The following is a 12763-nucleotide window of genomic DNA, read 5'->3' on the forward strand; positions in this document are numbered from 1 at the left end:
ATAACTCAAAAACAACAAAAAAAACACCTGTTGTGCTACTTGAACCCCGTATCATGATGCTGCCACCTCCATAGCTCTCTGTCAGGAACTATTTCTTAGATAAAGCAAAACAAAAAGGCGTAAAACAGTCTCAAGGTTGAAAAATGATCAGTATTCACCAGGTTTATTTTTGTTTTCTTTGTCAATTTCATGCTGAAAAGCAACCAGTTCCCCATTACTTTTCCTATTGAATGATTCATTTTGGTTATAGAATTGCCTGTGTGACATTATTGAGGAGAAAAACTAATTTTCTCTGATTACGTCCCCTTCTGTGCATCATGATTGCTTTGAAAACGGTCACCTCTTATTCATTTGGTTTTTAAATCTTTTTTCTTTCTTTTGCATATTTATATTCCGACATATGCTCAGCACACAAGTCCAGATGTTGATAAAATCTCCTACACTTTTGGGAATATCTTTGTGATAAAAACCATGCTATATATATAACAGTTTGATATCCAATTTTTCCCAACATGGGTCCTATAATATGTTATATATCCAGATGCCATTAAGACATATTTTAATCTCCTTCTCCAGTTGAAAGACATAATTTCCAGATATGAAAATGGTACTCCAGCAGGTCCTGCGTGGGCGTTGGAAGCAACTGTGCATGTTGAATGTGTGCCTGGTGGTTGTAAAGGATCGTGTTCGTGCCATCCTAGTGGTGTTTGCTTTAAATGAGGGTATCCTCAAAAGCCCATTATCAGGCTCAGCTGCAAGAGACTGTTGGCCCTGCAGGAGAAATATTTCACAATTATGGACTTTTGTGCTTTTTCTACTACATGACCCTCACTGGACTGAAGAGAGTGCTCTATCTTTTTTATTGCCAATTACAGGTGTCCAAAAAGCACATTGAAGTGAAATAAAGGAAGAATAATCTGCGCTGAACTGGGTGAGACTGGCACACAGAGTGAAAGACAGACAGGGAGATGTGCAGCAGAGAGTGAAAGATGTTTAGGTTTTGTTAAGTCATAGTAAACCCACATTAATGTTGCATGATTTCCCTCCATAAATTTCTCACAATGGTTCTCTGGAGTTTTGGTCCCTTTCTCTTGACAGATCAGGTGTTACTGAATTCATTTAGCTATCTCTGATACTGACGAAATGTACAGTATGTAACCTTTTAAATTCAAGGAAAGTTACAAAAAAAATCTCTAAAAAACATTCTCGCAAAGTTCTATGGCATTTTGGAAATTCTAGCTAATTCTAACTAAGCTAAAACAAGAATAGTTTCAACTGATTTAACTTCAGACAGAGAGAAAAAAATGAAGTATCTGGTTTGTGTACCTCTCTATCACTAATAAAATGAGGTAAACTGGATCTGTTTCTATGGAGAACAAAATTTAGAAGACTCTATGTCTTCTAAAACAACTACATATTGCCTCCTCGTTTTATTTCCAGCAGCTAAATCTGTAGCAGAGACAGTCTCTCAAGATGTTGCAGGTTGTGTTCAGACGAGTGCAGCACAGTGAGTGTGATGTTGGCACAGATGGAGGCCAAAAAGCCAATAAGTATCAGGAAAAACGTCTGACTCCTCAAACACTCTGCGCCCCCCTCCTCTGTCCCTGGGAGCCTGATTAGACACAAAACAGTCTGCAGCATGGTAGCTGTCAATTAATCCTCTGACTCTGAGCTGAGCGGAACCGTTTGACCAGAATTTCACTTCAGAGCATTATCTACCCCAGGAGGATAACTGGGAGTTAAAGTTAAGTGAAGAGGATTTACTTTTTATACGGTGTTCTACACTATAAACCTTACACTGCCTTATATAAGGGTTCATACCGCTTCAACTTTTACTAATCTTGCCACATTTTAATGAATTTTTATGTAACTAATCCATTCATATTTGTGGAGAAAGTAAAAACATATATGACTTTTATACATTTTTTTATTGTTGGTAAGAATAACCCAGTCAAAGTAAACATATGGAGCTAAATTAGGGCCAAATGTTTTGTTAATTTGAAGAGCGTAATTGTAGTAGAAAAACTAAAACTTGAAATTGAAAGCTAAAGTTTTAGTCTAAAACTTGAAAAATCAACCATGTTTCCAAAATAAAAATAAATGTGCTATTTTTTTTTCAATTAAAAAAAAGTGATTTAATACTGGAAGTATTTTGAATAAGTTATTAGTTTTTATTTTTTATGTTTTTAGGATCAAAGCTTATTTTTTTAAAGCATAAAAACTAAATGCTGCTTCTCTCCTATATGTATAAACTTTGTACACAAATTAGAAAACATACATTTTATTGGGTTGCGCATTTTAAGCTTCATCATTTATTTATTTTCTTCCCTGTTAAGCTCACCAGATGTAGTTAAATGGTTGTCTGTTTTCTCAGACTGAAATTTGCAAGAGTATTTCTATAGAAAACCTCATTATATGAACAGCTAGGACGTAAAACTAGCATCAGGATGGGATTTTATACATTTCTATGAACTAAGAGTTGCAGTTTTTTAATTCTGCTAAAACGACCTTTGCTGAAATTATCAAGTCAAGTCAGGAGCTCTCTTGAGGAGGCTGTCATTCATTAATAAAGTTTGCAATCAGCATGTTGCTGATATGAATATAAATGCAGCTCAAGAAGCAAAAACCCTGCTTCTTTTTATGACAGAAAAGTGTGGAACAGATCACACTTTTTAAGAGAGCATCTAAAAATCAGCAGGAAGATTTTTCCACATCCATGCGTCCCCACCAAGTCCTTGAGGTTGCTTTTTAACTTGATTCTGGCTGTTTCCTCTTTTTTTGTTTGTCATCTTGTTTTATTTATGGTGTTTTTGTTTTGTGGCGTTTATTTTTGAACCGCAATGTATCAGTAAAGCTGAACGTACTTTGCTTTGGATTAATAAATCATGAGTAACCTGCCCAGTTAAAGAGGAATATGCCACCACATCAGCTGTATTATGTGTCGATAAGGGATTATCAATCACTGTGCCGTCTGGAAGAACATACAAAAACACAAAGCAATTTTAAAGAAAGCAAAATAAAAAGCACATTAAGTTCTGATGGGTTTCTGGCTCATTTTCTGGTAAATAACAGGCCGCTGACCTTGATGATGTGACTGCTGACAAAGGCAGAATAATTTCTGAGTCTACAGAGTTGTGCTGTCAGCTCGGATTCAGCCAAATTCAGAAAAACCGACGGCTCAGCGCTTCACTGCACAGATGGATGATGACTGAAAGCAAACCACGAGAGCAACTCAAAAGCTGCTTAATGTTTTCAAATGGCTGAGTCAGTCAGCAAACCTGATCAGAAGAGCAAGAGTTTTATTTACGCAAGACCAAACTAAAGTCGGAGAGTGAGAAAAACATCAAGTGAAGACAGCTGCAGTCGGTTCCTGGCAGAGCATCAACCATGAGGAAGCTTGGCATGCCGCGGCGGCGGCCATATGTTTACAATTTCAGGGGGTCATTCGATCCAACTGGTTCCCATCCAGGCTTTTAAAGAAGAATCTTATAATTACATTTATACACACAGGTTCATCTCAACAGGTTAGGGCGTCATTGAGAAGTTGAATTATTTTAACATTACAGGTGAAAACGAGACACTTATGTGGATTTATTATGTATTTTATGGCTTACAGCTACTTTTAATATGACACAAAACCGATTTGAAATGGGCTTTTATGACAGAAATGTTATGTCATGCCCATGTCATGGACGACACTATCACAAGGAAGCAGATGGCAGACAGTCACTGACTCAGTGAGCTGCAATGCTAAAGAAGCTTGCTGTTCACAGAGGGTTGTATCCAAGTGTAATAACAGAAAATTGAGCGGAAGGAAATAGTGTGTCAGAAAAAGGGGTAACAATCAACAGAGATAACAACAGAGAGTTATGCTTGGATTAATAGGTTAGTATAGGTCTATGTACAAAACATGTTCAGAACATTTTTTGCACAAAATTATTCTTAAATAATGAGATTTCAAACTGACTCATTCTGACTATTTTTTTCAAAGATCAATAAAATTGAATTCTGTAAATAATAGTAACATAATCATAATATAAGCAATGATAACAGCAATAATAATAATAATATTATAAACTATAACTACACAATGAATAACGATGATGGAATAATAATGCAAGTTTTCCATCTCAAAGTAAACTTTATTTTGAAAAGAACACTTCATATTGGAACTAAAGATATTTTATATATTCAAAATAAAAAAGCAACAACCAAAAACAATAAATAAAATAGATTATGAAGTCTCTGTAAATTAATTTGCCCTTCATTACATGGAGCTGATTTTAATTTATCATGCGATTAACTGATTAATAGTTTATTACGACAGGCTTTTCTCCTAGATGTGAAACGCAGCTGATTTTTGGCACTTGAAGAACAAAATGTGTGAGTTGGAGAATCTGCTGCAGGCCGTTGTAGTTTCCTCTCTCCATCCTCCACGTCTGTCTGTTGTGACCTTGTTAACACTCCCTCTCTCTTCCCTGCACCTCCACTGCTCCCCAAAGGCCCCTGTAATCTCCACTCCTCCAGAGCCACAATATTTCTCCTCAAAATCAAATTTGTCGCCGCTGGTTGATTTATCGAGGCGGCCTCTCCTGCCTGCAGAGCCGAACCAGGGAGCTGTGCAGCTTCACCGTTTCTCTGACCCGATCATCCACGCTCCTCTTTCTTGGTGCAGTTTGTTATATTTGCTCATGATGCTGGGATGTTTTCTCTCGCTTTTTTGTTTTGGCCGATTTATACCGTGTTGCTCAACCTCAGTACTTTCCTGACTTTCATCCTGCAGAGCTTCTGGATTTGGCAGACAAATGAGTCAGTTTTTAAGAACAGGTGAAAGAAACAGCCGGTACTTTCTGCTTCCTGACAGCTGATGCAAGCGCATGTTTAAAGAAAGAACACCTTTGAATAATGCGGGAAGTCCAGGGATTTCGATGATAAGAATTACTCATAATGAGTACACTTCTTTTTTCTTTGCAAACAAGTCATGGACACAGAGATAAACACTAAGCGCTCCTTTTCTCCGTTAATTAATTTGAACAACCAGCCTCATGAAGCAGAGAAGCTGACATTGTTAGTGGGAATAATGGGTTGTGGGGGGGAAAACATTTTGGACATGAACCAAAACAAGACAAAAAAAAAGTCTGACAGTCTGTTGCAGAACCAGTGACTTGCGTGTGTGTGCGTGTGTGTTTTAAAGGTGATATTTTTGCAGCTGTCCTTGTTTATGAAGCGAATACAAATAACTTTCACACACAAACACAACTTGTGTTCCAGTCGCTGCTGAGTCATTTTTCGACTCCTGTCTTTGCCAATTTCAGGAGGAATTCAGGAACAGAGAGGGAACTTTGCTCGTCAAGGTAAACAATACCAAATCTGTGTGCCAAGACTTTAACAACTTGTTTCTGTTTGTCTAACCTGCTGGCAGCCAGCATTAAAAAAAAATCATTCTACAGGAATGGTTGAGTTTTGACTTCAAAAGTATTCATGTGATAAATTAAAACGAGCTCAATAATTTCCATTTGCATGATTTGTTGTTTTCCTCTTTTTTCTCTCTTTCTACCAAATGGATGAATGATAACAGTCTTCAGTCTGGTGTTTTTATTCTCAACTAGCTGAAGGACAATTTTATTTACAGAGACTTCATAATTCATTATATTTGTTGTTTCTGTTGTTTTGTTTATTTAAAATGTCTCCCAGTTCCAGTATTAAATATTCATACAAATTTAAAGTTTAATTATGTTTTAGAATGTGTTCTTTTGTTATTATGGCATTACCACTATGTTCATTGAAATGGTCTCAAAACAACAATATTATCGTTATCGCAATAACTTCTGTGATCATTTATCGTCCAGTAAAATTTCTCTTTTAGATCCAAAGATTATAACTTAAAGCATGAACTATTTTCCTTTCACTTCTCACTACTTTATGTTGGTCTGTTATTTTAAAACTCAACAACAGCAAAAAAAAAAAACCAACAACTGAAAGTTATTGATGTTATTACATTTACATTTCTTTTCTAAAATAAACTCTTGGTTTCCCAGATAACTTTTATAAATGGAAAGAAAGTGAGACGGAGGCCAGGATGAAACTTCCTCATCTTGCCAGAAAAGGTCAGAGAGGTCAGCACTGGTTTGGCAGAACGACGTGGCACCATTTGAGATTACGTGCTTTGATGACACGGACCAATCTGTCCGGTACACTTTTGCAATCTGTACTTTGTCTTTTCTGTAGTAAACAAACTGCTCTATAAAAACCTCCAGAGAGCCTGAAGGGACCATGTGTGATCCCCAGCTCTCTGAGAAACACGATGAATCCTGTGACCGGTGAGATGATCTTCTCCTAACAGCTGATGACTCTGTGTGTGGTCTGTCTGCTCTCTAACTTTAACTGATCTGATGTCTGCCGTTAGCCTCCGTCATCTTTGCTCTCTTGGGCCTGCTGGTTCCTGAAATCGCCTGTCAGGAACCAAAGACCCCTCAGGAAGAGGTGGCCTTTCTGAAAGTGAGGCTCGATTTGATGAAGGATCGCTACAGGCTGCTGTGTAACCAGTACGCCAATATGGCCGACAACTGCTCAGCTCCAGGTATGTTCCTCCTCCATGCTCCAGCAGATGGATATTTCAGTGTGCTGTTGCTGTTTACCTCACATGTCTTTATATATACGTAACCTTCTATGTTCGCCTCAGATCCAGTAGGTTGACTTCACGACAGACACACTTAACTTCACTGTATTTATTCTAACAAAAGAGGAAATCAAGTTGGTGATTAACATCATTCCAGTAGCTTCTGTCCCACAGTTATATAAAAAAAATGGGGACAGCTGATTATGACTGTGTAGTGGTATTTAACATAAATTTACACAGAACTAATCTCAACTTTAACATAAATAACAGTTAATATTTTTGTACAGGAAATAAAAGACTATAAAAGACCTCTGATTAAAAAAAGAAGAAGTCAAGTTGGGGGTTAACATCAGCCCAGCAGCTTCTGCCCCTATACATTAAATAAAATACAATAAATAACCCCAAACAAACTACAGAGCATTTAGCTCCCAATAATAGCAGCAGTTAGCAGTTGTGAAATTAGACCTAGCTAAAAACGGACAACATTAATTATGATAACAGTTAAAAATGAATAGAAAACATAGCAAAATTACTCATGTCATTAAATTTGTCTAAAATATATGCTAAAATATAACACTTGTAAAGAAAACACAGAGTGGATCCTAACAAGTACTACAGTTACAGAACAGCAACAGGAAAAGGGGGAGGAGCTGTCCGTTACGGGTTGCTATGGTAACCACCAACTGTCAAGAGCAGCCTAACAGACAATTCAATACAATTCAAATTCAAATTCAAATTCAAAAATACTTTATGTGTCCCAAAGGGAAATTAAATGTTGGTGTAACTTATTAATTTAGATTCTTCAAGTTATCGAAGATCATGAAATAAATTTTAAAAATTTACTAATTTTGACAAAGTTCACATCTATAGTATTGTTAAAATAAAACCCTATATTTATGTCACAATTGTACTAATTTATCTGTGCCAGTTTCCTTAATTTTGGAATGTCGGTGATTAGCCGATTCTTACATGTGAAGCCGATCTTTTCCCCTGATTTTGTCTACCTTGGCAAAGGTCACCCATGGGGTCATGTCTGTATGTTTGCCATTAACAATAGTGACCCCACTGTTACCAGTTCAATAACTGTTTTGCTATATTTAGCAACATTTCATACAAAAGAAATTATCGGCCAAAATCAGAATTGGCAGGTATGGCTTGTTAGAGATCGGTGACCAGCAACCGGCCAGAAAACTGACATATGTAAGATCATATGTCAGGACTGCCCTGCTTTAAAAGCATACAAGATAACATGCAGACAACAAAATTAAAGTTGCCGTCTGTAACTTTTCCAAAAATATGTTTTTTGTTCAAACTGTCACCATGTTGTGACAGTTTGTTATGAGGCAAATAATCTGTGAAAAGATCGATCTTCTCCACCTCCTCTCTGATCTACTGTTGCAGTCTGAAAAAATGCATCGTTCTTGGTCAAAAATAACCAATCAGAACCAGGAGGAAGGTCTTAGCGCTGTCAATCACCCTAGAGCACACGCTGCTAAATGTGCTAATGGTGAAGAAACAACTTGCTCTACAGGAAAAAGGTTCTGCTGTTGTGAACAAAATGTAGTTTAACAAGAGTGAGGGGGAAGGTCTGAGCAGCGTGTACACAAGAATAAGCGATTGAAGGAATTTTATTTTTGTCTGAAAACATATACATTTTTTTTTCTTTACCAGTTTATGGCCAAACAAATTACAGGTTTGTAACGTGTGTTTTGGACAATAAACCACTGAATCATCGTTATAGAGAAGGAAAAAAGGTTCTGTAACATTATGGCCAGATTTGAAATGTAAATGGTAAAAAGAAAACCTTGAGATAAACGTCGCGTTTACGATCATTTTAAAAACAGCCCACTACTTCGTCTGACTTGTCTATGTCTGGTTTAAAATGTCACAATCAACAAGGTCAAAATATTTTAACAAATCTGTTTAATTGCAGTACAGTAATCCTTCACAATTGGTGTGTTTGTCCAAACAGCCATAACTTGCACAGAGTGTCCAGCTGGATGGCTGCAGGTGGGAGACCAGTGCTTCCACATGAGCATCGACAGGCACAACTTCACCTCCAGCGCTGAAAAATGTGGAGAGACAGGAGCCCAGCTCGCCATGCTGACCACCAGAGAACAGCATGTAAGCGCTTCTGTTCATCTTAAAGGTGCAGTATCAGATAATTGGTATTGATTATTATGTTCTTAAACATAACTTTTAGGACGCTGTGGAAAAAGAAGGCAGGAGGATCGCAGGGTTTCACATTTACTACTGGATCGGACTGAGTGACAGTGTAACTGAAGGAGACTGGAGATGGATGGACAACTCACCACTAAAAACTTGGTATGTATTTATTTAAAAAAAAGTTCTTTAAAATCTGTTCATCATATATTTATAAATACTTACTAAGTGTAGCTTGTTGATAAATGGATAGTCAGCTGTTTGCTGCCATCAGTAATAAAAAGGGATGTGAGATAAAAGACAAACCTTCAATAAACTTAATGTAATTTCTTTACCCTAAGAATTTTGTACACTTTGGAAAGCTGACCCATTTACAGATTTCTTCTGTTTCTTTTAGAAAACAGCCATTGTAGATAGAAAAAAATAGGGGACTAAATTTCTGGCAAAGAACTCAGAAATGTAGAGATTAATCTCTGAAATTCTCTAGAAAAAAACATTAAAAATTGTGAGTATGAAAAGTAAAAAATCTTAGAAAAAACTCAAAAATAAAAAAAAATACTTGAAAATTTGAAAAGTAAATTTTTTTTGACTTTTGGAAAGAAAAAAAGTAGCTTAAAAAGTCTAACATTTTTTTAAATTAAATTTTCAATTTTTTTCTAGAAAATTTCTGCAATGAATATCAAAATTTCTGAGTTTTTACTCCTCCCATTTTTCTATCTACAATGACCCTAATATTACGGAGCCCCCTAGGGGACATGGGGAATCAGTTAATCAAACAACTCTTAACGCCAGACAAATATAATAAAAAAAAATGCAGTTTTCATATGATGATTTTATTTATTCAGGTACACAATTGTGAATAAATTGAACTCAACTTGGCTCTTTGTGAAAATATAATCACCTTTCTAGCCGAGTTATGAACCAGGAAGGTTTCACAGCCACACCGAACGTCAGACCAGATGTAGCTGCTATGGAGAGAAAAAAAATGAAAGAAAATGAAAAGTCGACAGTTGAAAAAACAGCAAATAATGCAAATTGGAGAGTAGAAGAAGAAGAAGTGAGGGAAAGTGATCCGTTTGACCCCAGCAGCCTAAAACTACATCAGCATAACTACAGAAATAGCTCAAGATAACATTTAAATTGTTTATGGAAAAAATACAGTAAAAGCATTTTCCTCCTTCAACCTTTATTTACATTTAATTACTAGTGTTTGAGTATGACTTATGCAGATAATTAGCCACATGGGTAGGACACATGACATAGAGACATGTGTTGCAGCAGCCAATACACACTCTTTTTTACTTCTAATGTCATATAAAATGTGAAAAACACTTAAACTGTTGAGGGAAACTCAGGTTAGTTTGATCAATAGAATAATGTGTACAATCTATTATAGTTTTCAAAGGCTGCACACGAAACATGGCAACATGGTTTACTGGTATGAGACTGAAAAAAAAAAAATCACAGCAGCAACATGTGTTGGAAGTAAAATTTAACTAGAGGAAATATGAATGATTTTAACAGCAGGACTGAGTGATGATACCCAAACGTCTGCAATAGTTTGAAATCCAGACATAAAAGATGCCATAAAAAAACTAAATAATAAAAAGTAGATGATTTTTTTTAATTGTGTGCAGCTCACACACGCCCACACATTGACCATAAAATGATTCATAAACTTGCACCAATGTTACCGAAACACGTCACATGTTGTATGTAGGTCATTTCTGCTGTGAAGCAAACAGTGAGACGCCCACACTAGATTAATTTACATTTACAGGAATATTCTTCTAATAAATACATTTGTTTTGGAAACAGCTGATTTCATGCCAGACCTCAGGATCAAGATGAACAAATACAGAGAGGGGGATTGTTACTTAAATATTTTCAGCATATATTTTGATTTTTAATCAGATTTTTCAGTGTTGTGTTAATATGTTAGCATTAGATTAGCATGTGGTAGTTTAAAAACTGATAAATGTCAGCAATTGTGCTTAAGTACATTTTTCCTACTTATGTAAGTAGATTTTTTTTATTGGCATACTTTTGACTTTTACTTCAAGTATCTGTACTTTCTACTCCACTACATTTTGTGCTACGTAACACGTTGCATTCGCATTACATTGTGTTGAGTTTTTTTTATTTATGAGTTTGAAAGTACTCAATTAGATTTAACAGGTTAAAAAAAACAACTTAATGTGGTTCAATTTTTGTGTCCACGTTTTTAAAATAGTATCAAGAAATTAAAATATTGTTCCCTATTGGCCCAAAGCTGAATTTACAGCAATTTAATGCTTAAAACTTTAAATGTCAGTGGAATTTCTTTGTTAGTTTTGTCTAATGCCCCTTTTTTCAGAGAGACAACTTTTACTTAAATGTGTTTAATGCAGCTAAAATAACACATTGGTTTTGCTTTGTGTTAAATACAAACTTTCAAAAGTATGATCATTCCTCTTTCTTATTAGCTGAATGGTATTTATAGTTGCAGGTCAATTTCTGATGCACAGAATCACACTGCAAAACTATTAAATCTCACCAACTACGTTTAGCTTCTAGTGCAAATATCTTAGTTCACTCGAAATAAGACAAAACTAACTTACAGGTAACTTTTCACCAAGACATAGGAGCTTGTTTAAGTCAATGATTCTTTTACTAGTTGTTAGTAAAGTAATTTGTCACTGGATCAAGACATTTTTCCTATATCATAAGTGAAATAATCTTTCAGTTGAACTATTTCTTTTTCATCAATATTAAGGAATTATTGGCTCCTGTTTTTAGCTGAATAGTTACTTGTAAGTTTGCTTTGTCTTATTTAAAGTGTACTAACATATTTGCAGTAGAAATGAGACCATAAATACTTGGTAATATTTTGTTTTTTTGCAGTGCACAAGTCCTATTGTAAACTGGGTCACAGAATGTAACCACAATAAAAACAAAAGCATTATCTGCAGATTTGTTCATTAAAATGGCACACAATTGATGTATTAATGAAAATACAGAAACAGTACATACACTTAATGATATTCTATAGCACTGAATTAGATTTAACAAGTACTTTTACTCTCAATGCTTTCACGCATTTTTAAAAAGCACTTACATTTACTCAAGTGAAAATGGTGATACTGTGATTTTGTGAATGGTGATTTTGCTAATGTACCGTACAATTGTGTCTGTTTAATTGTATTTTAACTAAAGCACAGTGTTTGTAGACTTTCTCAACCACTGAATGTGAGTAACTCATAAAAACCCTCTGTGGGACTTCCTTTACAAACCTCTAGGTGGCGCCTGGGAGTCATCCTGTGTTCTAATACAAATACCTGCTTTTGTGTCACATATCTACATTTCCTCTAAAGATGGTTCTGATGGGTCTTTGTGGAAACACTGGTTTCTGTTCTTGTTTCTTTTAAAGGTTCTGGAGTGTTGACAGATCAGAACCAGACAACAACCAATCCCAGGGTCCTGAGGGAGAGGACTGTGCGGTGGTGGACAGCTACACTCAGAGCTGGTACGACGTGCCCTGTGAATTTGAGTATCCTCGAGTCTGTCAGAAAGGCGCCACGCCGCTGGTATAAACCAACAGACCACCGCTCAGCTGCTGCATACTGATCCTTTATTGAAATACCTCATAATACAGTCATTATATTACAGCTTCACCTTTAAATCAACTTTATTTTTCTGGAAAACCCCCCATCCTGTTTCTACTTTTGGGAAATAAAGTATCACCATCTGTACAAAAAAATATATATATATGTTGAGTATTTTTTTTTATTTTTTTTTTTTATAAATGGATAACTATATCATGAATAGATAATAAAATATAATTGAAAATACACATTACATGACAATACACAATCAAATTACAATAAAAAACAGTATTTATACAATAATAAATTCACAATATTACAGATATGTTACATCTTAAGTACAATTTTCTGACTCCAAAATGATTCTGACCATATTAAGGAAAGAGTAAAACATATA

General features: G+C 35.6%; 1 protein-coding gene across 1 annotated transcript; it reads left to right on the forward strand.

Annotated features, from left to right (window-relative positions):
- The first annotated feature begins 6211 nt into the window (after window positions 1–6211).
- On the forward strand, window positions 6212–12518 carry cldc1 (C-type lectin domain containing 1). Its single transcript, XM_032559494.1, has 5 exons — window positions 6212–6320; window positions 6407–6580; window positions 8592–8743; window positions 8823–8944; window positions 12192–12518. The coding sequence occupies exons 1-5, from the start codon at window positions 6305–6307 to the stop codon at window positions 12352–12354; spliced, it is 627 nt and encodes a 208-aa protein (XP_032415385.1). The 5' UTR covers window positions 6212–6304; the 3' UTR covers window positions 12355–12518.
- The last annotated feature ends 245 nt before the right edge of the window (window positions 12519–12763 follow it).

This window comes from Xiphophorus hellerii, chromosome 3 (genome assembly GCF_003331165.1).
Source record: "Xiphophorus hellerii strain 12219 chromosome 3, Xiphophorus_hellerii-4.1, whole genome shotgun sequence".
Classification (NCBI taxonomy): Eukaryota; Metazoa; Chordata; class Actinopteri; order Cyprinodontiformes; family Poeciliidae; genus Xiphophorus; species Xiphophorus hellerii.

Coding starts and splice junctions, on each gene's coding strand:
- cldc1 (XM_032559494.1), top strand. Junction 6,581..8,591: donor CGACAACTGCTCAGCTCCAG/GTATGTTCCTCC, acceptor TTGTCCAAACAG/CCATAACTTGCACAGAGTGT. Junction 8,945..12,191: donor AACTCACCACTAAAAACTTG/GTATGTATTTAT, acceptor TTTCTTTTAAAG/GTTCTGGAGTGTTGACAGAT.